Below are 27,997 nucleotides of genomic sequence, written 5' to 3'. Positions count from 1 at the left end.
GGGAGAATTTGCTAATGATGAGTTTAGGGATATGTGTGAAAACATGAATATCAGAGTTATGAATCCGGCTGCAGAAAGCCCATTTAGTAATGGTGTCTGTGAAAGAAATCATGCTGTCATCGATGACATGCTTCGGAAAATTTTGGCAGATCGACCAAATTGCAGGCTAAATTCAGTTTTAGCATGGGCAGTACATGCAAAGAATTCATTGCAGATGGTTGGGGGCTATAGTCCTTATCAATTAGTGTTTGGTAGAAATCCTAAAATTCCGTCCATTTTGGATGACCAGCCTCCAGCTTGGGAGGGAACTACAATTAGCTCAGATTTTGCTGAACATTTAAATGCATTACATAGCAGTAGAAAGCTTTTTTGGAAGCAGAAGTCTCTGAAAGAATTCGCAGAGCTTTAAGACATAACGTACAGCCATCAGATGCCGTTTTTCAGCAAGGAGACATGGTATACTATAAGAGATATAATTCTAATGAATGGAAAGGCCCAGGGAAGATCATAGGCATAGATGGCAAAACAATTATTTTGCAACATGGTAATCAAACTGTTAGGGTCCATTCATCAAGGATAATGGGTACAGATTACAAATTTTCAAATTTAGACAGAGCAGAGACATGACGAGGAACCAGAGTCATCTGGTATGCATGTGTTACAGAACTATGAGGACCAATTAACTGATATAGACAGGGTTTCTGTGGAGGAACGCAACACTACAGGCCATTTTTCCGAAAGGGCAACTGCCAAAAGTTGGTACAAAAGTGATACTTGCCTGAAGGGTCTAGTCAATGGAAGGATGCAACTGTTATTAGTAGAGCAGGGAAGGCCACTGGAAAGTATAAACATTGGTTGAATGTACAGCATTCAGGGGAAGGAGTCAAGACAATGGATTGGGAAAACGAAGTTCAAAAATGGAGGGCACAGAAACGCAGTGCCAGTTCAGATAGTACATCGGATAGTGAACAGGTCCGCAGGAAAAGGTCGAGAACTATTGAAAGGACATCCACAGCAGAAGGGAAAGATCAAGCAGTAGCAGTACAGAACGAGATACCAAGCGGGAGAGGGGACCTAGTTTATCAAGATCTCGGAACATGAGTAAGACTACGAATACTAATAGGAGTAGAAGCCCACATTCACGTGAGATTTTGGTGGCTTCAAATAAATTAGATGAAAAAGTTATCAAAGAAGCTAAACAGCAAGAATAGCATCGTTGGAGTGAATTTGGGGTATACACGGAAGTACCGGATAGGGGACAACGAGCTCTATCCCACAGATGGATTTGCACGGAAAAGGTTCTTCCGGATGGAACTTATAAGGCAAAGGCCAGGCTCGTGGCAAGGGGATTTGAAGAAAACTTAGAAGATCAGGATTTAAGGGTAGATTCACCTACAGCAGGAAAGGTTATTTTAAAGATCTTCGTGGCTCTATTAGCCACAAAGGCATGGGAATACAAATCTATAGATATAAAAGCTGCCTTTTTGCAAGGGCATCAGCTCCAGAGACATTTTTCTCCGTCCTCCTAAAGAAGCAGCTAACACAGAAGGGGTACTCTGGAAGTTGAACAAATGTGTATATGGATTAAATGATGCATCTAGAATCTGGTATTTTTCGGTAAGGTCAGTTTTGTTAAAGTTAGGCTGTTGCCAGTTGAAAGCAGATCCTGCAATGTTTTACTGGCACTATAAAGGAAATCTTTCTGGCATTTTTATGATGCATGTCGATGATTTTTTGTGGGGTGGGACTAGTGATTTTGAAGCTATTATAATCTCTGGTTTGAAGAAAGAATTCAGGGTTGGAAATCAGGCTTCCGGTGCATTTAAATATATTGGACTGGAAATTGGACAGACTAAGTTAGGGGCAACTTTACGTCAGCAATTTTATTTGGAAAGCATCACCCCAATAGCAATTAGTCGTGGCCGAGTTTCACAAAAAGACGCAATGGTTTCAAAGATAGAAAAAGAGCAACTGCGAAGTTTAATTGGGCAACTGAACTGGTTAGGTAGACAGACTAGGCCGGACGTGAGTTTTGATGTCTTAGAGTTGAGTACAAAAATGAATGATCCCAAAGTGGAAGACATAATAAGAGCAAATAAAGTGTTGGCCAAACTAAAAATGTAGGAGTGTGTTTTGAAGTTCCCGGTTTTAGGTGACCTTAGGCACTTGAAACTCATAGTTTATAGTGATGCGTCCTACGCAAATTTATGTGATGGGGTTTCAAGCGCAGGAGGTTTTATAATTTTCCTTTTGGGGAACAATGGTAAATGTTGCCCACTTGTGTGGGAAACAAAGAAAATAAGGAGAGTGGTAAAAAGCACTTTGGCTGCTGAGACGTTAAGCCTTGTAGAGACGGTGGATATGGCCTTTTATATAAGTATGATATTGACAGAAATTTTGGGATTAGGGGATTTGGGTAATATACCTATTGACTGTGGGAAAATGTGCAAAAAGTGTCAATGAAAAGAGGTTACGGGTAGACATCGCAAGTTTGAAGCAGATGTTGGACAGAGAGGAAATAACAAAAATTAAACGGGTCGACAGGAGCTATCAACTGTCAGACTGTTTTACGAATGAGGGGCGAGTTCACAGAAACTTTTGGATATTGTTAATGAAGGGCGCTTGTTTCTGTGACTGTTTTTTTTTTCTTCCTCGTCCAAACAAAAACAAAAGGGGGGGAAATCATGTGGGTGTTTTTGAGTTGCTTGAAATTTTGTTTTCACCTAATTATTTGTTTTTCTCCAAGGAAGGGGAGACTGTTAACTATTTGGTTAAGAGACATTGCAATTAGTTGTCTCATTTATGTTAAGTATCCATTAATTGACACTGATATGTAAAGGGCCTTCAGGTGGCCTCTGTCAGGTGACGTACAGTTAAGAGTTTTGTGCAAAGGCTGTTGGAATGAAATAAATGTGTGTTTGTGAAAAAGGAACAGAACTTTAGACTCTTCATATCACAGCAACTAAAACGTCTAACAGAGGGTCAGGTGATGTGTTATTCCTGCATGATGTGGGAACTGGTGGAACCCACTGTGATTCACAGTGACTATGTCTGTAGAAATGTTCGTTGTTTGAGGAACTCCGGCTCAGAGTTGATGAACTGGATTCTGAGCTTCGGATGCTGATACTCATCAGGGAGGGGGAGAGGTACCTGGTCACTGTGTTTCAATACCTTGAATTTGGCCAGTGGTCAGGGACAGGAGGGTGTGGCTACGAGTGAGGCAGGGACAGGGATCCAGGAGGTAGGGTTGCAGGAGCCTCAGCCCTTGACCTTGTCCAACAGGGTTCAAGATTCTTGCTCCCTGTTTGGAGGGAAAGGGGACTGCAGGGAGGATGAGCAAACTGACTACAGCACCATGGTACAGGGAGCCCTTCAAGTGGGGGAGGGAGAAAAGAAATGTAGTCGTAACTGGGGATAGTATAGTTAGGGGCATTGACACTGTTCTCTATGACCAGGACAGAGAATTCCGAAGATTGTGTTGCCTGCCACGGAGTAGAACAGAGAATATAGAAGGTGGCAGGAATCTAACTTTAGGCAGAGCAAATAAGGTGACAAATATGAGAAAGGAGGTGGTCAATGCAGGACTGAGGGTGTTGTATCTAAATGCACGCAGTATACGGAACAAGGTAAATGAGCTTGTTGTGCACATTGTAATTGGCCGGTATAATGTTGTGGGCATCATAGAGGTGTGGCTGCAAGGGGATCAGGGCTGGAATCTAAATATCCAAGGATATGTGTTCTATTGAAAGGACAGGCAGATGGGCAAAGTGGGGTGGGGTTGCGTTGTTAGTAAGGAATGAAGTTAAATCTGTAACAAGATCTGATATAAGATCAGAAGGCATAAAATCTGTGTGGGTAGAGTTGAGGAATCGCAAAGGTAAAAAGACCTTGATGGGAGTTATGTACAGGCTCCTAGCAGTAGTCAGGATGTGGGGCAGAAAATAAATCAGGAGATAGAAAAGGCATGTAAAAACGGCAATATCACAATAACCATGGGCGACTTAAATATGCAGGTGGACTGGGAAAATCAGGTTGGCAGTGGATCCCAGGAAAAGAATTTGTGGAATATCTAAGAGATGTTTTTTTGGAGCAGCTTGTGACAGGGGCCACTAGAGAACAAGTAATTCTGGATTTGGTGATGTGTAATGAGGCAGACTTGAGGAACATAAGGTGAAGGAACCCTTAGGGGGAAGTGACCACAATATGATAGACTTTACCCTGCAGTTTGAGAGGAAGAAGCTGGAGTCAGATGTAACGGTATTACAATTAAATAAAGGTAACTACAAAGACAAGAGGGAGGAGCTGGTCAGTTGATTGGAAGGGGAGCCTGGCAGGGAAGACAGTGGAACAGCAATGGCAGTTTTTGCGGGTTATTCGGGAGGCACAACACAAATTGATTCCAAGGAGGGGGAAACATGCTGAGAGGAGGACGAGGCATCCAGGGCTGATGAGGGAAGTCAAGGACAGCATAAAAGAAAAAGAAAAAGCACACAAAGTGGCAAGGATTAGTGGGAAGCCAGAGGATTGGGAAGCCTTTAAAAGTGAGCAGAAGGCAAACAAAAAAGCAATAAGGGGGAGAAATATGAGTGAAAGCTAGCTTGCGATATAAAAGAAGATAGGAAGAGTTTTTTTCAATATATAAAACATAAGAGAGAGGCAAGAAGAGACATTGAACCAATGGAAAATGAGGTTGGAGAAGTAGTAATGGAAACAAAGAAATGACAAAGGAATTGAATTGTTACTTTATAGTAACATAGAACATACAGTGCAGAAGGAGGCCACTCGGCCCATCGAGTCTACACTGACCCACATAAGCCCTCACTTCCACCCTATCCCCGTAACCCAATAACCCCTCCTAACCTTTTTGGACACGAAGGGCAATTTAGCATGGCCAATCAACCTAACCTGCACGTCTTTGGACTGTGGTAGGAAACCGGAGCACCCGAAGAAAACCCACGCAGACACGGGGAGAACATGCAGACGCCACAGACAGTAACCCAGCGGGGAATCGAACCTGGGACCTTGGCGCTGTGAAGTCACAGTGCTATCCACTTGTGCTACCATGCTGCTTATTTTGCATCAGTCTTCACGGTGGAAGTCACCACTGGGATACTAGAATTTCAGGAAAATCCGGGGGCAGAGGTGAGTGTAGTGGCCATCATTAAGGAGCAGATTAAGGGAAACCGAAAGATCTGAAGATGGATAAGTCACCTGGACCGGATGGACTACACACCAGGGTTCCAAAGGAGATAGCTGAGGTGATTGTGGAGGCATTAGTGGTGCTCTTTCAGGAATCACTGGAGGCAGGGAGGATCCCAGAGGATTGGTAAATGTCTAATGCAACACCCGTGTTTAAGAAGGAAGGGAGGTATAAAACAGGTAATAGGCCATTCATTGGTCATTCAGTCATTGGTAAGATTTTAAAGTCCATTATTAAAGACGAGATTGCGGAATACTTGGAAGTACATGATAAAATAAGGACTGAGTCAGCAGGGCTTCGTTAAGGGAAGGTCATGTCTGACAAATCTTTTGGAGTTCTTTTTAAAAATATATATTTATTGAAGTTTTTTAACACAATTTTTCACCCTTACAAACAAACCCCTCCCTCGTAACAAAATAGAAAGAAAACGCACATAGCAAGATATAAACATGGTAAAACGATATGTTACAGAGCTTTGTACACTGGATTCCTCCCGTACATGCCAGTTTTCCAGATCTTTCATGTGTTCTCTTGCTCAAATACCCCCCAGGCAGACCCCCCTTCCCCCCTCCATCCCTCCCCCCCCTCTTCACAAGACATCCCCCCCTCCCCCCTGGGTTGCTGCTGCTGCTAACCGACCTTCATCTAACGCTCCGCGAAATAGTCTAGGAACGGTTGCCACCGCCTGTAGAACCCCTGCGCAGACCCTCTCAAGGCAAACTTTATCCTCTCCAGCTTAATGAACCCAGCCATGTCATTTATCCAGGCCTCCACGCTGGGGGGCTTTGCCTCCTTCCACATTAGCAAGATCCTTCGCCGGGCTTCTAGGGACGCAAAGGCCAGAATGCCGGCCTCTTTCGCCTCCTGCACTCCCGGCTCGTCCACTGCTCCAAATATTGCTAGCCCCTAGCTTGGCTTGACCCGGGCTTTCACCACCTTAGATATTGTTCCCGCAACTCCCCTCCAGAACCCCTCCAGTGCCGGGCGTGACCAAAACATATGGACATGGTTCGCCGGACTTCCTGAGCACCTCTCACATCTGTCCTCTACCCCAAAGAACCTACTCAGCCTCGCCCCCGTCAAGTGCGCTCTGTGAACCACCTTAAATTGTATCAGGCTAAGCTTGGCACACGAGGAGGAGGAATTAACCCTACCTAGGGCATCAGCCCATAGCCCCTCCTCAATCTCCTCCCCCAGCTCCTCGTCCCATTTACCCTTCAGCTCCTCTACCACCGCCTCCCCCTCTTCTTTCATCTCCTAGTATATTGCCGACACCTTGCCCTCTCCTACCCATACGCCCGAGATCACCCTGTCTTGAATTTCCTGTGCCGGGAGCAACGGGAATTCCCTCACCTGCCGCCTCACGAACGCCCTCACCTGCATGTATCTGAAAGCATTTCCCGGGGGTATCCCAAACTTCTCCTCTAGTGCCCCTAGGCTCGCAAACGTCCCATCAATGAACAAGTCCCCCATTCTTCTAATCCCCTCCCGATGCCAGCTCTGAAACCCCCCGTCCATCCTCCCCGGGACAAACCGGTGGTTACCCCTGATCGGGGACCACACCGAGGATCCCATTGCACCCCTGTGCCGTCTCCACTGGCCCCAGATCTTTAGCGTTGCCGCCACCACCGGACTCGTGGTGTACCTTGACGGCGAGAGCGGCAGTGGTGCCGTCACCAGCGCCCCCAGGCTCATTCCTTTGCAGGACGCCATCTCCAACCTCTTCCATGCCGCCCCTCTCCCTTCATCACCCACTTACGGATCATCGCCACATTTGCTGCCTAGTAGTAGCTCCCCAGATTCGGCAGCGCCAACCCTCCTCAGTCCCTACTGCGCTCCAAAAACCCTTTCCTTACCCTCGGGGTCTTATTCACCCACACAAACCCCATAATGCTCCTGCCTACCCTCTTAAAAAAGGCCTTGGTGATCACGATGGGAAGGCACTGAAACACAAAGAGAAACCTCGGAAGGACCACCATTTTGACTGACTGCACTCTACCCGCTAGCGAGAGCGGTAACATGTCCCATCTTTTGAAGTCCTCCTTCATCTGCTCCACCAGTCTCGTCAGATTCAGTTTATGTAGGGCCCCCCAACTCCTGGCTATCTGGATCCCCAGGTACCGAAAGCTCCCCTCCGCCCTCCTCAGCGGTAGATCGCCTATCCCCCTTTCTTGGTCCCCTGCCTGTACTACAAAACGACAACGAATGAACGGACATCGCGCAACAATCACCAGGCAGGAATGTTCCCTTCCAGTCGGGGAACACTTCAGCAGTCAAGGGCATTCAGCCTCTGATCTCCGGGTAAGCGTTCTCCAAGGCGGCCTTCAGGACCCGCGACAACGCAGAATCGCCGAGCAGAAACTTATAGCCAAGTTCCGCACACGAGTGCGGCCTCAACCGGGACCTGGGATTCATGTCGCATTACATTCATCCCCCACCATCTGGCCTGCGAAATCCTACCAACTGTCCTGGCTTGATACAATTCACACCTCTTTAACCTGGGGTTACCCCATCTCTGGATCTGTAAGGATTTAATCACCTGCTAATGGTCGCATTCCTAGCATTGTTTGGCATCTTTGAATTTGTCTATATATGTGTTTCTGGAACAGACCTCTTCATTCACCTGAGGAAGGAGCAGCGCTCCGAAAGCTAGTGACATCGAAACAAACCTGTTGGACTTTAACCTGGTGTTGTAAGACTTCGTACTGTACTACAAAAAGCTCACTCTTTCCTACATTAAGCTTATAGCCCGAAAAATCCCCAAACTCCCTTAGAGTCTGCATGGCCTCCACCATCCCCTCCACTGGATCCGCCACATACAGCAACAGGTCAACTGCATAAAGCGACACTCGATGCTCCTCTCCCCCTCGGACCACCCCCCTCCATTTCCTGGACTCCCTTAATGATATGGCCAAGGGTTCAATTGCTAATGCAAACAACAGGGGGGACAGGGGCACCCCTGCCTCGTCCCACGATACAGACGAAAATACTCCGACCTCCGCCGGTTCGTAACCACACTCGCCACCGGGGCTCTGTAAAGGAGCTTAACCCAGCTAATAAAACCGCCCCCGAACCCAAACCTACACAGAACTGCCCAGAGGTACTCCCACTCTACTCGGTCAAAGGCCTTCTCCGTGTCCATAGCTGCCACTATCTCCGCCTCTCCCTGCACCGATGGCATCATTATCACGTTTAGGAGCTGCCGCACATTGGCGTTTAGTTGCCTGCCCTTTACAAATCCCGTCTGGTCCTCATGAATCACCCCCGGGACACAGTCCTCGATCCTCGTAGCCAGCACTTTTGCCAGCAACTTAGCATCCACGATGAGGAGCGAGATCGGCCTGTACGATCCACATTGCAGTGGGTCCTTGTCCCGCTTTAGGATCAAAGAAATCGTCGCCTTCGACATTGTCGGGGGCAGGGTCCCTCCCTCCCTTGCCTCATTAAAGGTCCTCACTAGCAGCGGGGCCAACAGGTCTACGTACTTCCTGTAGAACTCCATCGGGAACCCGTCAAGTCCCGGGGCCTTCCCTGCCTGCATACTCCCCAAACCCTTGCTCAGCTCCTCCAACCCAATTGGTGCCCCCAAACCAGCCACCTCTTGCTCCTCCACCCTCGGGAATCTCAGTTGGTCTAGGAATCGTCTCAACCCCTCTTCCCCCGCTGGGGGCTGGGATCTGTACAGCTCCTCATAGAAGGCCTTGAATGCCTCATTTATTTTCGTCGCACTCCGCACCGTAGCTCCCCTTCCATCCTTGACTCCACCTATTTCCCTCGCTGCCAGCTTCTTATGGAGCTGGTGTGCCAGCATCCGACTCGTCTTCTCCCCATACTTGTAGGCCGCCCCCTGCGCTTTCCTCCACTGTGCCTCTGCCTTTCCTGTGGTCAACAGGTCAAACTCCGTCTGGAGACATTGCCTTTCGCTAAGTAATCCCTCCTCAGGGGCCTCTGCGTATCTCCTGTCCACTCTTAAAATCTCCCCCACTAACCTCTCCTTTCCATGCCCTCTATCTTCTCCCTATGAGCCCTGATGAAGATTAGCTCTCCCCTGATCACCGCCTTCAGCGCCTCCCATACCACCCCCATCCGCACCTCCCCGTTGTCGTTGACCTCCAAGTACCTTTCGATACACCCCCTCACCCTCCCACATACCACCTCATCTGCCAACAGTCCCAGATCCAACCGCCACAGCGGGCGTTGGTCCCTCTCCTCTCCCAACTCCAGTTCCACCCAGTGCGGGGCGTGATCTGAAATGGCTATGGCCGAATACTCCGTTCCCTCCACTTTTGGGATCAGCGCCCTGCCCAGAACAAAAAAAATCTATCCGGGAGTAGGCTTTGTGCACGTGGGAGAAAAAATAAAATTCCCTGGCCAGCGGCCTGGCAAACCTCCACGGGTCCACTCCCCCCATCTGATCCATAAACCCCCTAAGCACCTTGGCCGCCGCCGGCCTCTTTCCGGTCCTAGATCTAGAGCGATCCAGTGCTGGGTCCAACACCGTATTAAAATCCCCACCCATTATCAAGGTAAGGCTTTCCTAAGCCTACCGCGCCCCCTCTGGCGCAGCTCCTGTCGCGGCCTTGTCTCTTTTCTCCCCATCGCCATCCCCCTCTCTCCCCCAGCCCGTGTAACATTTCCTGCGCGTGATTAACACCCTATATATGAATGCACCCCAACATGCGCTTCATGAATCCGGCATCATCCCAGTTCGGGGCGTATACATTTACCAATACCACCCACGTCCTCTGCAACGTACAGCTCACCATCACATATCGCCCTCCGTTGTCCACTACGATATTCTTGGCCTCAAATGACACCCGCTTCCCCACCAATATTGCCACCCCTCTGTTCTTCGCGTCCAGCCCCGAATGGAATACCTGTCCTACCCACCCCTTTCTTAACCTGACCTGATCCGCCACCTTCAAATGTGTCTCCTGGAGCATGACCACGTCTGCCTTCAGTCCCTTTAAATGCACGAACACCCGAGCCCCTCACATTCCACGTTATCAGCCGGATTGGGGGGGGGGGGGGGGGGGGGGGCGGCTCCCACCCCCCAACTAGCCATCTCCTTTTCTAGGCCAGTCCCGTGCCCGCGCCGCCCTCACCCTCCAGTCACCCAGACGGGAGAACCCGCCCTGACCACCTCTTCTGTGTCCCATTCCCCTTCGGCCAGCGCAGCAGCAACCCTTTTTTCCCCCCTTCCCCCGCTAGACCAGGGTCTAGCTTTTTTGCTCCCCCCATAACACACCCGTAAGTCAGCTGACACCTGCTGACCCCGGCTTCCCCCGCCGTCCCATTGACCCCCCCCGTGTGGGAATCTCCCAATCAGTGTGCGTTCCTCCATTCCCCCTCCCGCCTTTCTTCCCTAGCGCAAGAAAAAAACCCACGCTTTCCTAAGCCTACCGCGCCCCCTCTGGCGCAGCTCCTGTCTCTTTTCCCCCCATCGCCATCCCCCTCTCTCCCCCAGCCCGTGTAACATTTCCTGCGCGTGACTAACACCCTATATACAACAACCATCAAACATCCCCCCCACCCTCACAAACCCTCAGTTTGAGTCCAACTTTTTGGTTTGAATAAAGGTCCATGCCTCTTCAGGCGTTTCGAAATAATGGTGCTGATCCTTGTATGTGACCCACAATCGCGCTGGCTGCAGCATTCCGAATCTCACTCCTTTCCGGTGCAGCACCGTCTTGATCCGGTTGAAACCCGCTCTCCTCTTTGCAACCTCCATGCTCCAGTCCGGGTATATTCGGATCTCCGCATTGTCCCACCTGCTGCTCCGCTCTTTCTTGGCCCATTTCAAGACCCTCTCTCTGTCCCTGAAACGGTGAAACCTCACCACAATCGCCCTTGGCGGCTCGTTAGCCTTGGGCCTCCTCGCCAGCACCCGGTGTGCCCCATCCAGCTCCAAAGGCCTCGAAGGGGCCTCCGCGCCCATCATCGACTCGAGCATCGTGCTCGCATATGCCCCGGCATCGGCCCCCTCCACTCCTTCAGGGAGACCCAGGATTCGAAGATTCTTTCTCCTCGACCTGTTCTCCAGGTCTTCGAATCTTCCCGCCCACCTCTTATGCAGCACCTCGTGCTCCTCCACTCTCACCGCCAGGCCCAAGATCTCGTCCTCGTTCTCATTGACTTTTTTCTGCACCTCCTGGATCTTTACCTAGTGGGCCTACTGGGTCATCCCTCGTCCTTTAATCGCCGACAGCATAGGCGCCAGCATCTCTTTCCGCAGCTCCTCGAAGCAGCGCTTGATGAACTCTTGCAGCTCCGGCCCGCATTCCACTTTATCCCCGGCCGCCGCCATTTTGTTTTTCTTCCCTCGCTTCTCCCGCTGCTCCAATGCTGCTTTTTTGGCCGTTTCGCTTCTGGTCCTGTCCATAAACGGTGAAGGGGGACCTCACTCTTCCCTTCCCACACGGAACGTCTTCAAAAAATTCCCGTTGGGGCTCCTCTAGAGAGCCCGAAAGTCTGTAATAGCGGGAGCTGCCGAATCGTGCGGCTTAGCTCCGCATCGCCGCAACCGGAAGTCCAATCTTTTGGAGTTCTGAGGCAGTAACAAGGAAGTTAGACAAAGGAAAACCAATGGACGTGATTTATATAGATTTCCAGAAGGCCTTTGACAATGTGCCGCATAGGAGGCTGTTAAATAACTTAAGAACCCATGGTTGTGACAATATGGATATTGATTGGTAAATGAAGGGTTAACAATTTTATGTAAATGCATCTAATCACCAAATGGTGATCAAGAGCGGTCACGTAGACCACATGACACTCTTGATTCTGGGAGTAGGTGATTAGGCGGGATAGAAATAGTCGTGTGTTCAGGAGATCTGTAGGTAGAATTATAATTTTGTATATTTAGCAACCGTTGTATCTTAGTAAGACGTTTGCATCTAGTTATAAGTCAAGTTAACAAATTTGCTTTGTTGAACACTACATATCCAAGCTATCCTTTATCCAGAAAGCAACAAAAATCACAATGGTGTTAAGGGTAACATACTGGCATGGATAGAGGATTGGCTGACTGGCAGAAGGCAGAGAGTGGGGATAAAGGGGTATTTTTCAGGATGGCAGCCGGTGACTAGTTGTGTGCCTCAGGGGTCGGTGCTGGGACCACAACTTTTCACAATATATATTAATGCTCTGGAAGATGGAACTGAGGCACTGTTGCTACGTTTGCAGATGATACAAAGATATCAAAGGAACAGGTAGTATTGAGGAAGCAGGGGGTGTTGCAGAAGAACTTGGACAGGCTAGGAGAGTGGGCAAAGAAGTGGCAGATGGAATACAATGTGGAAAAGTGTGAGGTTATACACTTTGGAAGGAGGAACTGAAACGTAGTCTATTTTCTAAATGAGGAATGCTTAGGAAATCAGAAGCATAAAGGGACTTAGGAATCCTTGTTCAAGATTCTCTAAAGGCTAATGTGCAGTTTCAGTCAGCAATTAGGAAGGCAAATGCAATGTTACCATTCATGTCGAGAGGGCTAGAATACAAGACCAGGGATGTACTTCTGAGATTGTATAAGGCTCTGGCCAGACCCCATTTGGACTATTTTGAGCAGTTTTGGGCCCCGTATCTAAGGAAGGATGTGCTGGCCTTGGAAAGGGTCCAGAGGAGGTTCACAAGAATGATCCCTGGAATGAAGAGCTTGCCATATGGGAACAATTGAGAACTCTGGGTCTGTACTCGTTAAAGGTTCGAAGGATGCGGGGGGGATCTTATTGAAACTTACAGGATACTGCGAACCTGAAGAGGGTGGACGTGGAGAGGATGTTTCCACAAAGGAAAAACTAGAACTAGAGGGCACAACCTCAGACTGAAGTGGCGATTCTTTAAAACAGATATGAGGAGGAATTTCTTCAGCCAGAGGGTGGTGAACCTGTGGAACTCTTTGCCGCAGAAGGTTGTGGAGACCAAATCACTGAGTGTCTTTAAGACAGAGATTGATAGGTTCTTGATTAATAAGGGTATTAGGGGTTATGGGAGAAGGAAGTAGAATGGGATGAGAAAAATATCAGCCATGATTGAATGGCGGAGCAGATTCGATGGACTGAGTGGCTTAATTCTGCTCATATGTCTTATGGTCTTATGTAGTTATTGGGCAGCAAAGGGCCAAAGACTTCGGGGGGGGGGGGGGGGATTTTCTAAGAATTATTTATTAATTTGAATTGTGTTGCGACTCAAGGTCAATGGGGGCAGAATTGACTGCTCACTAATCCAGGGGCTCATAACAGTCAGAACTAAAGAAAGGACGAATCTGTTAGGTATTAAAATGTAGCAGTGAGAGATTGCAACAAGATGTAGCAATGTTAAGAACAAAAAACAAACGGCCTGGTGTGGTGGTGTTTGCATTGATGCAATACATGTATGGGATTTTTTAAAAATGTGTTTAAGATGAAGGAGAAGGGTCAGAATCTAAAACTGCCAACTCAATGTTGAGTCCTAAGGGCTGCAACATGCCCAATCAGAAGATGAACTGCTATTCCTGCAGTTTGCGTTGGGCTTCACTGGAGCATTACAACAGTCCAAGGGCGGACATGTGGGCATGAGAGCAAGATGCTGAGTTAAAACATAAAGCAACAGGAAGGTTGGAGGTCATGCTTGCGGACTGAGCAAAGGTGTTCCACAAAGTCACTCAGTCTGCATTTTGTCTCCCCAGTGTAGAGACCACATTGGCAGCAGTGAATACAGTAAATAAATTGAAGGAAATGCAAGTGGAATGTTGCTTCATCTGAAAGGAGAGTTTGGGGCCTTGGACGGTAAAAGAGGGAGGAGGTAAAGGAGCAGGTGCTGCACCTTCTGCGACTGCAAAGGAAGGTGCCATGGGAAGGGGGTGGGGAGTTGGCATGATGGAGGAGTGGATCAGGATGTCATGGAGTGAGGGTAAGATGTGTTTTGTGGTAGCATTGTGCTGGAGTTGGCAGAAATGGTGGAGGATGATCCTTTGACTGCGAAGGCTAGTGAGGTGGAAAGTGAGAACAAGCCTACTCCTGTTTCTTATGGTCACCCAGCTGAACAATAGTGGAGATGTATTCAAGAGGGAGGATATAGCCAATTGTATAAAAGCTGCACCTGAACAAGGAGGGATGAAGTTATCTTTGTCCCAGTCATAGAATGTTCTCAATATTACATCAGCGAAACATTTCTGAAAGTCTTTGTAAATAAATGCAACATCCCCACTGATACATGGGAATCGTTTGCCTTAGAATGCACAAGATGGAGAAAAAAGCATCCGCGAAGGCACCAATCATCTTGAGCATCATAGGGTGGTGCACGTGGAGGCCAAGCGTAAACAGCTGCAGGAGAGCACAGAATCCAGAGCGTCCCACCCAACTCATCAAACACCACCTGCCAAACCAGTGGCAGAGTCTGTGGATCAGGATCAGATTCTTCAGCCACTGCAGAACCCACCTCCCTGGAGCGGAAGCAAGTCATCCTCAACAGAGGGAATGCCCAAAAAGATGCTTCAAAAAGTACTTCATTCATTCATTAAGGTGGTCTTTTGGGAGCTATAGAAAGGCACTGTGCAAATATAAGCAAAGGCAACATCCAGCATCTGCAGTAAATCTGAGTTCTGTTGAAAGTTTATCGACCTGTAAAATTAGCTTCTCACTTCATTGATTTTGCCAAACCTGCTGAGTATTTCCAGCATTTTCTGTGTTTTTACCCCCCAATACAAATATAGGCCTTTCCTGATTTCACTTTAGTTTAGTTCTAACTATGACGAGCCTGGGCACCGTTTAGTGAACAATCTCTTCCCTTCCATCAGGTCGAGCACCTGAGTCGGATATGAGTTTATCACCTTCTTTCCGGCCAGTCAACAAGATGGAACAAAGTGAGAGGGGGAGGGGGGGAATTAAGCGGTAAAACACCAACCGTAACGATTGGAGTTCACGGGTGGTAACCTTACTTTTATTTCATTGCAGGACGTGGGTTTTCACGAGCTGGTGGTGCCTTTATCCGATTGTTTTCTCCAGGAACGCTCAGAGGCGGCAATGTCCGCCCCGCCCATTGACGCGCTCGGGCCAATCAGAGACTGCTCTACGTCATGCCAGGGAACCCGCAGCCAATCGCAGCTCGGCTTGAGAGGAGGTGCAGAGGGAGGTTGTCGTCAGTTAGCGCTCGAGCGCTAGCGTCCGTGAGAAGAGCAAGGGGTGCCCAGCTGCGAATAAGAGCGGAACGGGGAGGAATTTCACATTGATAGATATCTGTATTGATGCGAAACGGCGCTCCGCTGACCGAAGCGACTGCTGTTCTTTGCCGTTCCTTTTCGACGGCGATACGAGGCGCATGCGCGGCTCCGGGCGCCGGGCTGGCCGCGCAGGTGCAGTGAAGCCCGAGTCGGCTCCCTCCTGCCCCCTCCTCCCGAGTCTCCATTCGGTGACCGTGAGATGAATCACAAAACCGGGCCTCTCACGGAGGATGACGGCGGCGGCGGCGGCGACAACAGCAGCAGCAACAGCAACGACGAGCCAGGGAAGCCCAGTGAAAACCTACGATTACCTGCTGAAGTTCCTGCTGGTGGGGGACAGCGATGTGGGCAAAGGAGAGATCCTGGAAAGCCTGCAGGATGGAGCCAGCGAGTCCCCTTACGCCTACAGCAATGGTAAGTAAGAGAAGCCGGTAGGTTACACTGGCACAAAACACTGCAGCCTCTGCTCCACCTGGCTATTTGAAACACTTAAGGTCCCTCTTGCATGCTTAACTTAGTTTTTTTTTAAATCCACCTTACGATCAGGAGCAAATATGCAACACTGGAATAAAATATTTTTCGTTTTTGCAAGATGTACCAGAGCATAAACACTAATGTCCTGAAAGGGACCCCCCATGGTCATCTTTTGTTTTGTGGCTGTCCCAGTTTGCTGATGCACTCTGCGCTTTCATTTGCTACTGTAACTCATTGCTTGCAATCGGGTAAACACTTCTCACCCCGATGTGAGCTGTTCCCTTGGAGGGATGCTGTCATGTTTGTAAGGGATCATGATCAAATATTTAAAATTGTGTGGCATTCATAAAAGCTTGACCGTGAACACTGCCCAGTCCACCACATGAACTCGTCCCCCCACCCATTGACTCTGTCTACACTTGCCGCTGCCTTGGGAAAACGGGCAGCATAATCAAAGACCCCACACACCTGGCTTATCCAGTCTTCCAACTTCTTCCATTGAGCATGAGATACAAAAGTCTTGAGAACACGCACTAACAGATTCAAAAACAGCTTCTTCCCCATTGTTACCAGACTCCTAAAAAACCCTCTTATGGATTAGTCTGATCTCTTCACAGATCTTCTCTATTGAGTAGCACTACACTCCTGTGTGCTTCACCCGATGCCTCTATGTACTTACAATGTGTATTTTATGTTTGCCCTATGTTTTTTTTCATGTATGGAATGATCTGTGAATTGTACGCAGAACAATACTTTTCACTGTACCTCGGTACATGTAACAATAAACAAATCCAATCCAATACCTGTCTGCTTAAGTGTAGGTGATAAATTATTATTTAAAATCTAATTGCATGGATCGGCCTTAGCAATTCTAACTTTAAAAAAAATTGAAATAGATTACCAACATTATAAAACGTAAACTACTAATTGAGTATGAATATACTGGATTAAACCATTGCACTCTTTTGCCCCGTGCTTTTGGTGTGACAGCTTTTTTTTGTGTTATAACAGAGCAGTAACAATAGTTTCCAGCATAAACGTTCATGTCAATCATTGTTATATCTGTGGTTTCAAAATCTCCCATCTACTTTAACTGTTGTAAAAAAGATATGTGCCTAAATTGTATGGATACAGGTGGGATGACACTACTGATTTGCAAGTGGTTGAGAAATTGCATCCTGTTGTTGTCTTGATGATAGATGATGACAATGCATTTCTACTATTTCCAGAACTTGCTTTTGTTGGTTGTTGTAAAACAATGGTTGTTTATCATCAATGTGCTTTAAAATTAACAATGCACAATACTTAATTTTGGTAAATGATTTGTTTGTAATTGTCACCATAATTATAGATGAAGATTGATTGGAATAGGTTGCACGTTGCATAACAATATCATTTAGAAAACTCTGAGGCAAATAGTTTCCCATTGGAATTGTAGTCTGGAAAATAAGCACATTACAGTCGTCGAGGTAGATTCCAAGCGTCTTGAGCTGAAAACATTGCTTCAGTTACATGATGTCAAGTAGCCAAGTAACCTGTGCATTTAGTTAAAGGAATATTTCATCTGTATAAATAGATTCTCAATTATTTAATGTTTTATTAACATATTAAATCTTTGCATACATCACTACCCTCAAAGCAGCTTGTTGCGAAACACTTTGTTTGATGTACTAAAGTGCAAGAAAAATGAAAGCAGTTTTTAATTTCATTAGCTGAATTTCGATCATTAACATAAACTAATTTGGGGTACTGTTGTGGACAGTGCACGTTTCCATTGGATATCTTGCTTAAAGGCTTGGCACAAATGCTATCAATTAATTTGCATACTATAAATTGTAGTCCATGTTTGATCCATTGAGGCAATGCATACATCTGAATCTATATTAATGACTTGGATACGGGGATAGAATGTACCAGAGCCAAATTTGCAGACAGCACTAAAATAGGTGGGAACGCCAGTTGTGAGAAAGAAATAAGAAATTTGCAAATGGATATGGAGAGGTTACGTGAGTGGACCTAAATTTGGTAGATCAAATTTAATTTAGATTTATTGTCATATGTACTGGGGTACATTGAAAAGTATTGTTTGGTGTACAGTCCAGGCCGATCATTCCATACACGAAAAACATAGGACATTTGATAAATACACAATGTAAATACATAAATATCGGGTGAAGCATACGGAGTGTAGCGCTACTCCGGAGAGAAGAAGCATAGTGAGATCAGTTTGGTTCATAAGAGGGTCATTCAGGAGTCTGGTAACAGCAGGGAAGAAGCTTTTTTTGAAGCTGTTAGTGCATGTTCTCAGACTTTTATATCTCTTGCCGGATGGAAGAGAGAATGACCGAGGTGGGAGGGCTATTTGATTATGCTGCCCGCTTTGCCAAGGCAGCGGGAGGTGTAGACAGACTCAAAGATGGGAGGCAGGTTCGTGTGTTGGGCTGGGCAGTGTTCACGACTCTGAAGCTTCTTACAGTCTTGGGCCGAGCAGTTGCCATACCAAGCTGTGATGCAGCCAGATAGGATGCTTTCTATGGTGCATCTGTAAAAATGTATAAGAATAAATGTGGGCATGCAGAATTTGTTTAGTTTCCTGAGGAAGTTTAGGTGCTGTTGTGCTTTCTTGGTCGTAGTGTCAACGTGGGTGGACCAGAACAGGTCCTTTGTGATGTGCACACCTAGGAATTTGAAGCTGTCGACCATCTCCACCTCGGCACCATTAATGCAGACAGGGGCGTGTACGATACTTCACTTCCTGATGTTAATGACCAATAATGTATAGAAGTGTGAGGTTATCCATTTTGGTCAGAGGAATAAAAGGACAACTTGACTAAATGGAGAGCAAATTAGGGCAGCACGGTGGTTCGCACTGCTGCTTCATGGCACCAAGGTCCCTGGTTCTCTAAATTTATTTTAAAAATAAATAAATGGAGAGAGAATTGAATGCTTTGATGTAGCGGGATCTGGGCGCACTCGTGCACAAATCTGAAAGTTAGTATGCAAGTGCAGCAGGTAATAAGGAAAGCAAGTGGAATTTGGCATTCATTACTAATGGAACAGAGTTAAAAGTAGGGAGGTACTGTTGCATCTGTATAGAGAACTGCTGAGACCACATCTGGAGTACTGTGCACAGACCATATACAGGGCTGACAAGTGGCAAGTTACATTTGTGCTGCACAAGTGCCAGGCAATGACCATCTCCTACAGAGAGGATCTAACCATTGCCCCATGACATTCAATGGCATTACCATCGCTGAATCCCCACAATCAACATCCTGGGAGGCTACCATTGATCAAAAACCGAACTGGACTAGCCATATTAATACTGTGACCAGGGCAGGTCACAATCTAGGAATCCTACCGTGAGTCCCACCTCCGAACCTTTTTTTTTTTGTCCTTAATTTCAGATTTGCAGTATTTTGCTTTGGAATCAATCCTTGTTCTGTAAAATCAGTGACATACATGTGTTTTAAAAAATATATAGACAGTTTATTGTTGGGCTTCTCCTGCTTCCTGGGAAGACAAGTTGATTTCAAATCACAAGTATTTTGATATTCACTCTGAACAGTGGTAAATAGGCTGGTAGAAGCTGTCATTTGACAGAGGCATCTTGCTTTTCTGGCATTGTATTTTACAACTTGGTCAGAACAAACAATTCACTAATTCAGGCAAGTAAGTTCAAGCAGTACCACTTGTGACCTTGGAGTTCCCAGCTGTTGGGTGCCTGCATTTTTTTTTGTAAGAGTAGTTTTATTTTATTTTTGAATTTATTTAAATTTTTTTGTAAAATTATTTTTTAAAAATAATTTAGTGTACCCAATTCATTTTTTCCAATTAAGGAGCAATTTAGCATGGCCAATCCACCTAGCCTGCACATCTTTTTTTGGGTCGTGGGGGCGAAACACACACAAACACTGGGAGAATGCAAACTTCACACGGCCAGTGACCCAGAGCTGGAATCGAACCTGGGACCTGGGCGCCGTGAGGCAGCAATGCTACCACTGCGGCACCGTGCTGCCCTTTTTGTAAAATTATTGATTTAATGTAATACATATAATGTGGTGATGAATGCAGACCCAATTTGATCTTCAGTTGCAAGCAGGGTGTAATTTCATAAGTATATGTTTCATAATTATTAAGATGTCTGCATTTTTTCATCAACGTGTAACATTGTAGGAGTCCATATTGTGTGTTGAATACACCCACTCATGTAATTTGAACTTGCCCAAACCCAATGGTAAATGATCATAGCCAGCTAGGTCGAATGTTCTGACAATATAGCGGTAATGTCTGAACAATTTTCAAAAGTCGTTTTTAGTCTATATGAGAAAATCTGTAGACTTTACCACTGGCTGTGGTAACCAGTGTTATTTTAGTGATGGAAATGAATAGGAATTTGGTGGACTGTATAGTCTATAATCCAGATCTTGTAGACAAGTGCAAACTCACAGACATCACTGCTTTTATCACTTATGTACACGATTTCTGCCTTATGAGATTTGCCATTCCGATTTGTAGTTTACCACTCTAGTTATCAAAAAATTAGTCATATGGAATTGGATCTTGAAATAATGAGTCTTAATATAAATGTGGTCTCGGGTGGTCAAATATAATCGGTTGTACCAAGATATTAACTATCCTATTCATGTGAGGAATTTTTTTTGACCTCCCATCTGTGTATCTCCATCTTCCCTGGCAATCCTTCCTATTGCCAGGTAATCAAAGGGCGACACTTGCGTTTATTATCACTGACTTCCTCAACTTCGTAGTCACTTTTCTTTTGCTAGGTGGCTGCACCTCAAGTTTATAAAACATTGTTTTAATCTGTTGAAATCAAGTTTTTAATAAAATTAGATGTGATTTATTAATATATCAGTTTGTGTCAGTCATTGCAAATGCATATAGATTGCCAACAACTCGTTTTTAAAAAAATCTGGCTTGTGTCTTGATTTCAATTAGATTTTCAATATTTTGCAGATTTGTGTTTCATTAAAAAAAATTTTTTTGTATGGACAATCATGTAGTACTGTGCTAAAATATCTGCATCTTGGGTGTTAGGTGTGGTGATAACTTTCTCGCTCTCTTTTCTGTGTCAGTAAGCTTTTTCTGTGTCAGTAAGCTATGTGTTTGTATCTCTGGGATATGTGCTGAGAACCTAGGCTAACACTTCAGTAAAATGTGTGCTGCAGTGTCAGGTACATTTAGATGAGATATTAAATGTCTGCCCACCTCGGCTTGATGCAAATTTCCCATGATATTATTCAAGGAAGGGCAGAGATTTCTCCCTTGCTGCTCAATATTTATACCTTAGCCAATATGCAGTAATTGTCACATTGCTATTTGTGGGGCCTTGCTGTGTTCAAGTTGGCTTGCTGTGTTTCCTACATTGAAAGAATTGGTGACTAAACAAAGGAGTTTGTGGCAGGGACTGAAAACAATGGCTTCAGTCTTTCCAGTATTAGAGTCCTCCAGGACTAGATGTTGGAGCAACAAATCAGACACAGGAAGGATTAAGAGAAATGTTTTTTTGGGGAAAATATTTTCTTAAAGGTATTTATAAATTTTTGACAGCAATTTTCAAGAGGAAAAAAAATAACAAAGTAAATAACCCCCACCCAACCAACAACCACACCCAGCCAACGTGGCTTGCATACACAGTTCCCCAGTCTCCCTCCTCACCAACTGTTCCCACCACAACAACACCCCCCCCCCCCCCCCCTTTTTGTATCCGCTGACCGCTTAATTTTCCCCAAAGAAGTCGATAAATGGCTGCCACCTCCGGGCGAAACCTAGCATCGATCCTCTCAGGGCGAATTTGATCTTCTTGAGCCTGAGAATTCCGGCCATGTCACTGACCTGTACCCCTGATTTCAGGGATTCCGAGTCCTCCACGCCAATAAGATCCGCCTCCACCAGGGAGGCAAAGGCCAACACATCAGCCTCTCTCGCCCCTGGACTCCCGGCTCTTCTGACACCACCTCTGGACGCTGAACCACCCGTACCTTTTAATGCCATGGACATGATATCGGCAAATCCTTGCCAGAATCCCCTAAGCTTCGGACATGCCCAAACATGTGGACATGATTCGCAGACCCTCCCGCACACCGCCCACACCTATCCCCCACCCCTTCAAAGAACCTGCTCATATGAGCCACAGTCATATGCGCCCTGTGGACCACCTTGAATTGTATCAGACTAAGCCTGGCACACAACGAGGTCGCGTTAACCCTAGTCATAGCATCCTTTCACTTCTTGGCAACTCTTCCTCCCATTTTCGCTTTATCTCTCATCCGGGTGTGGTAGGCTATATTAGGAGTATCACGGTATTTAGGTGGGATGTACTTTATACTGTAGTATGAGTAGTAGAACCTGCCTGCTGGTACCGCCCAGCAGGCGGAGCATAAGAGTCTGTGTTTCACCCACAGCAGTCAGTCTGTACCAGAGCTGCTGGGGTAACTACTTGTTCATTAAAGACTTCAATTGGATTACAATCTTGCTTCAGTAGTGATTGATCGTGCATCAATTTAATGAACAAGAATTGAAGAATGGCTGCTCTCTTCATCAAGCCAGAGTGTCTACAAATCAACCCCCACGCGGCAAATGCAGCAGCAACTTTTAAACATTGGCTGGCATGTTTCAACGGGTACATCAGGGCGGCCCCGACTACCCCCACGGAGGAACCGAAAATGCAAGTTCTCCACTCAAGGGTGAGCCCAGAAATCTACACGCTTATCGAAGACGCGGACGGTTTCGAGGACGCAATGACTTTGTTAAAAGAGTACTACGTCCGCACTGTGAACCAAGTATACGCTCAACATCTTTTAGCTACCAGACGGCAGATCCCAGGAGAATACTGGTTGATTTTTACCGCACATTGTTCGTGTTAGGTAGAAACTGTAATTGTCCACAAGTCTCAGCCAATGACCACACCGAACTCTTAATACGGGATGCTTTTGTTGTGGGCATGCTGTGCTCTAAAATCCACCAGCGACCGCTGGAAAACGACACACTAGGGCTTAAAGTGGCACGGAAACTTGCGCAATCGCTAGATATAGCCTCCTGCAACGCCCAGGCCTACGTTCCCGACAGCGCGGTAACCGCATGGACAGGGTGGACCCACCCGCGGCCGATTCAAGGCACCCCTAAATTCTCCACAAGCTTGTGCAGTGCGGCAGCCAGGAAACCGGGGGGGGGGGGGGGCGATGCTATCTTTGCGGGCAAAACAAACCCCCCCCCTCCGCCGGCAAAGCTGCCCGGCCCGATCTGCAAGGGCTGTGGGAAGAAGGGGCACCTCGTGGCAGTATGCCAGGCCCGGTCGGCCACCGCTGTCTCCACAGGCGAACCGGGCTTGCTGCCATTCCTCTCCTCACAGGCCAGGTGTGATTCATGGGGGCAGCCATCTTGGATGACGTCTCAGGACCCCGACTCGGCTGGCTATGTATCGCCCGACGAGATATCTCCGCTTCTGTCACACCTTGCCTCAGTGACATTGGACCAGTCTCGGCCCCGAACGCTTTCAACCGCTACGATGTCCGGACTCTTCAACGGGCATAAGACATCCTGCTTGATCGACTCTGGGAGCACGGAGAGCTTCATCCATCCCAATAGGGTAAGACACTGCTCTCTCGCTGTACACCCGATTAAACAAAAGATCTCCCTGGCCTCTGGGTCCCACTCTGTGGTGATCTGGGGGTACAGGTCAACCCAGCTTCCCTGTTTGCAAACCTTACCCCCGATTGCAAACCCATTGCCACCAGGAGCAGACGGTACAGTGCCCAGGACTGAACCTTCATTAGGTCGGAAGTCCAACGGTTACTAAAGGAAGGCATTATCGAGGCCAGCAACAGTCCCTGGAGAGCTCAAGTCGTGGTTGTAAAGACCGGGGAGAAACATAGGATGGTCATAGACTACAGTCAGACCATCAACAGGTATATGCAGCTCGATGCGTACCCTCTCCCCAGCATATCTGAAATGGTCAACCAGATAGCGCAATACAAGGTTTTCTCCACAGTAGACCTTAAATCAGCCTACCACCAGCTCCCCATTCGCCCCGGACAATCGCAAGTACACTGCATTCGAAGCAGATGGGCGTCTCTACCACTTTCTTAGGGTTCCCTTTGGTGTCACAAATGGGGTCTCGGTCTTCCAACGGGAGATGGACCGAATGGTTGAGCGGTACGGTGTGCGGACCACGTTCTGTACCTCGACAGTGTCACCATCTGCGGCCACAACCCAGCAGGGCCACGACACAAGTCCGCAAATTCCTCCATACCACAAAAATCCTTAACTTAACCTATAACAAGGACAAATGCGTGTTTAGCACCGATCGCCGAGCCATCCTCGACTACGTAGTGCATGATGGAGTCATAGGCCCAGACCCCGAACGCATGCGCCCCCTCATGGAGTTTCCCCTCCCCCACTGCCCCAAGGCCCTGAAACGTTGCCTGGGCTTTTCTTATTATGCCCAGTGGGTCCCCAATTATGCGGACAAGGCCCGCCCACTAATCCAGTCCACAGTTTTTTCCCCTATCGGCAGAGGCCCACCAGGCTTTCAGTTGCATCAAAGCAGACATCACCAGGGCAACGATGCACGCAATCGATGAGTCCCTCTCCTTCCAAGTCGAGAGCGACGCATCAGACGTAACTCTGGCTGTCACCCTCAATCAGGCGGGCAGACCCGTGGCCTTCTTTTCACGCACCCTCCACGCCTCAGAAATCCGCCATTCCTCCATCGAGAAGGAGGCCCAAGCCATCATCGAAGCTGTGCGGCATTGGAGGCATTACCTGGCCGGCAGGAGATTCACTCTCCTCACTGACCAACGGTCGGTAGCCTTCATGTTTGACAATGCACAGCGGGGCAAAATTAAGAATGATAAGCTCTTACGGTGGAGGATCGAGCTCTCCACCTATAATTACGAGATCTTGTATCATCCCGGGAAGCTCAACGAGCCTCCTGATACCCTGTCCCGCGGCACTTGTGCCAGTGTACGAGTAGACCGACTCTGGACCCTCCACGACAACCTCTGCCACACGGGTCACCCGGTTCTTCCACTTTGTTCAAACCCGCAATCTGCCCTATTCCATCGAGGAGGTCAGGGCTGTAACCAGAAGCTGCCAAATCTGCACGGAGTGCAAACAGCACTTCTACAGACCAGAGAAAGCGCACATGTTGAAGGCTTCCTGCCCCTTTGAACGCCTCAGCGTGGATTTCAAAGGGCCCCTTCCCACCACCGACCGCAACACTTATTTCTTAAACGTTATTGATGAGTACTCCCAGTTCCCTTTCGCCATCCCCTGTCCCAACATGATGGCTGCCACCGTCATTAAAGCCCTCCACAGCATCTTTACCCTGTTCGGTTTCCCCGCCTGCATCCATAGCGATAGGGGGTCCTCCTTCATGAGTGACGAGCTGCGTCAATTCCTGCTCGGCAAGGGCATTTCCTCCAGCAGGACAACCAGTTACAACCCCCGGGGAAAAGGGCAGGAAAGCCGTCCTACTGGCCCTACGGTCCAAGAATCTCCCAGTGTCCCGATGGCAGGAGGTCCTCCCCGATGCACTTCACTCCATCCGATCACTACTGTGCACTATTACCAACGAAACACCTCCTGAACGTCTCCTTGCCTTCCCTAGGAAGCCCCCGGACCCGTCCTACTCCGCAAACACGTACGGGCCCACAAGTCGGACCCACTGGTCGAGAGGGTACATCTCCTCCATGCTAACCCCCAGTACGCCTATGTGGCGTACCCCGAAGGCCGACAAGACACGGTCTCCCTCCGGGACCTGGCCCCCGCTGTATCCCCCATCACCAACCCAACCATTTTTTCACCGGCGCACACCACCGCAGCCCCCTTCCCAGGAGGATCCATCCTCCCACTGGCCCCATCCGGATGCGATGAAGCTGAAGACGACACGCTCCCAGAGCCACTGATGCCCGCGCCAACGCCAGCATCACCGCCGGGACTGCGATGATCGCAGAGGACGACCAGGGCCCCCGACCGGCTGATAGTTTCATTGTAAAATGAAGTTGTAAATAATTGTCTGTAAATATGCGTATTGCATGTAAAGGCACCGAAGGGTACCGCTATAACCTCGATCACTATAAAAGCAAGGCCACCACCCCCGCCGGACTCTCTTTTTAAACAGGGGGTGAATGTGGTAGGCTATATTAGGGGTATCGTGGTACCTAGGTGGGATGTACCTTATACTGTAGTATGAGTGGTCGAACCTGCCTTCTGGTTCTGCCCAGCAGGTGGGAGCATAAGAGCCTGTGTTTCACCCACAGCAGTCATTCTGTACCGGAGCTGCTGGGGTAACTACTTGTTCATTAAAGTCTTCAATTGGACTACAATCTCGCTTCAGTAGTGATTGATCGTGCATCACGAGGTTCCCTCCCATTCCATGAGCCATTTCAGAGACCTTCCCCTCCCCCACTCAAGTTTTCGACACTACCTTGTCCTGTATCCCGTGGGGTGGTAGGTGCGGAAAGCTCAAAACCTGCCTGCATGCAAAGTTCCTCACATGCAGGTAGCGGAACCTGTTCCCACATGGCAGCTCAAACTCCTCCAAGCACGGAAAGCTACCGTCAATAAACGGGTTTCCTAACCGCTCAATCCCACCTCGTTGCCACCTCCGAAACCCCCCATCTAGCCTCCCCGGCACAAAGCGGTGATTGCCGCAAATTAGAGCCCATACCGACGCTCCCTCCACTCCCATGTGCTTCTACCACTGTCCCCACACCGTCAAAGCCGCCACTACCACCGGACCTGTGGAGTACCGAGCCGGCGAGAACGGCAGAGGTGCCGTTACCAGTGCCCCTAAACAAGTGCCCCTACATGATGCAACCCTGCTCCCACACCAACTCGCCCCCCACTACCCACTTCCTGATCATTGCTATGTTCGCCGCATAGTAGTTCTAAAATTCGGTAGAGCCCCCCTCCCCCCCCCCCCCCCCCCCCTCCCCCCTGCTCTAGCAGCACCTTCTTTACCTGCGGGATTTTACCTGCCCAGAGATCATCCTCTTCAAAAAAACGAAAATTGTACTTTTGAAATGATGCTGAGGATCAGTATTTAGATGAGAAATAGGAGGGCACCAACTACAGTACTTGCCTTAGTAGGGTGTGTTCGTGTCCCCTCTCCTCTCAATCAGACCAATCATCTCTCTTCACTCCTTTCTTCTGTGATCAAAGACTTCCCTTTCTGCTAACTCGCACTACCTTGTCCTGTATCCCGTGGGGTGGTAGCTGCGGAAAGTTTGAAACCTGCCTGCGTGCAAAGTCCCTCACATGCAGGTAGCGGAACCCATTCCCACCTGGCAGCTCAAACTCCTCCAAGCACGGAAAGCTGCCGTCAATAAACAGGTCCCCTAACCGGTTTCTGTAAGTGCTATCGAGTTCCTTTCAAAACTGCTACTATCGTCAGCCTCCTCCCATAATTCACTCTTGTATCCCCTTGCAAACGACTGTCCCACCTCCTTTTCCCTGACAAAATCCTTGAACATGCTATTGTCTCAAAGCCATACCCATCTTTCCTGCTTAAATCATCCCAATCTGGTTTCCATCCCTGCCAAAGTCACAAATTTTCATCCTTGATCGCTCTACAGCCTTTGACAGGGTGAACCACATTGTCTGTTTCCAATGCCACCTTCATTGTTTCGCTCAGTGAGACTAGCCCCTTGCTTGTTTCTATTCTTGTGTATCAATGAGGACCTTGGCCATCCCAAGCCTCGGTGTTATCAGAGCACTTGGGGAAGCTTTTTGGGGAGGTGGTGGTGTAGTGGTATTTTCACTGGACTAGTAATCCAGAGACCCAGGGTAATGCTCGGGGACCCAATTTCACATTCCACCATGGCAGATGGTGAAGTTTGAATTCAGTAAAAATCTGAAACTGGAAAGTCCAATGACGACCACCATCACTGAAACTCATTTAGTGCACTAATGTCTTTTTCATTGAATCGTAGAATTTACTGTGCAGAAGGTGACCATTCGGCCCACCGGCCCTTGGAAAGAGCACCCTATTTGATTGCTTTCACCCTATCCCAGTAACCCCACCGAACGTTTTTGCACACTAATGGGGCAATTTAGCATGGCCAGTCTACCTAACCTGCACATCTTTGGTCTGTGGGAGG

The 27,997-nt window shown here is 47.9% G+C and overlaps 1 protein-coding gene and 1 long non-coding RNA gene across 2 annotated transcripts in view; one reads left to right on the top strand and one right to left on the bottom strand.

Moving 5' to 3' along the window:
* LOC140394029 (uncharacterized) overlaps window positions 1-15,231 on the bottom strand; it is an 82,001-nt gene extending 66,770 nt beyond the window's left edge. Inside the window, exon 1 of the long non-coding RNA XR_011935805.1 lies at window positions 15,117-15,231. This is a non-coding gene — a long non-coding RNA (uncharacterized lncRNA). The remainder of the gene's footprint in view (window positions 1-15,116) is intronic.
* A 106-nt stretch (window positions 15,232-15,337) lies between these two features.
* Window positions 15,338-27,997, top strand: part of LOC140394028 (ras-related protein Rab-40C) — a 134,126-nt gene continuing 121,466 nt past the window's right edge. Inside the window, exon 1 of the mRNA XM_072480812.1 lies at window positions 15,338-15,812. Within this exon, the coding sequence (XP_072336913.1) occupies window positions 15,629-15,812 (184 nt within the window). The 5' untranslated portion in view covers window positions 15,338-15,628. The remainder of the gene's footprint in view (window positions 15,813-27,997) is intronic.

Source organism: Scyliorhinus torazame, chromosome 17, assembly GCF_047496885.1.
Source record: "Scyliorhinus torazame isolate Kashiwa2021f chromosome 17, sScyTor2.1, whole genome shotgun sequence".
In the NCBI taxonomy this organism is placed as follows: Eukaryota; Metazoa; Chordata; class Chondrichthyes; order Carcharhiniformes; family Scyliorhinidae; genus Scyliorhinus; species Scyliorhinus torazame.
This window is presented reverse-complemented; position numbering and strand designations above follow the sequence as displayed.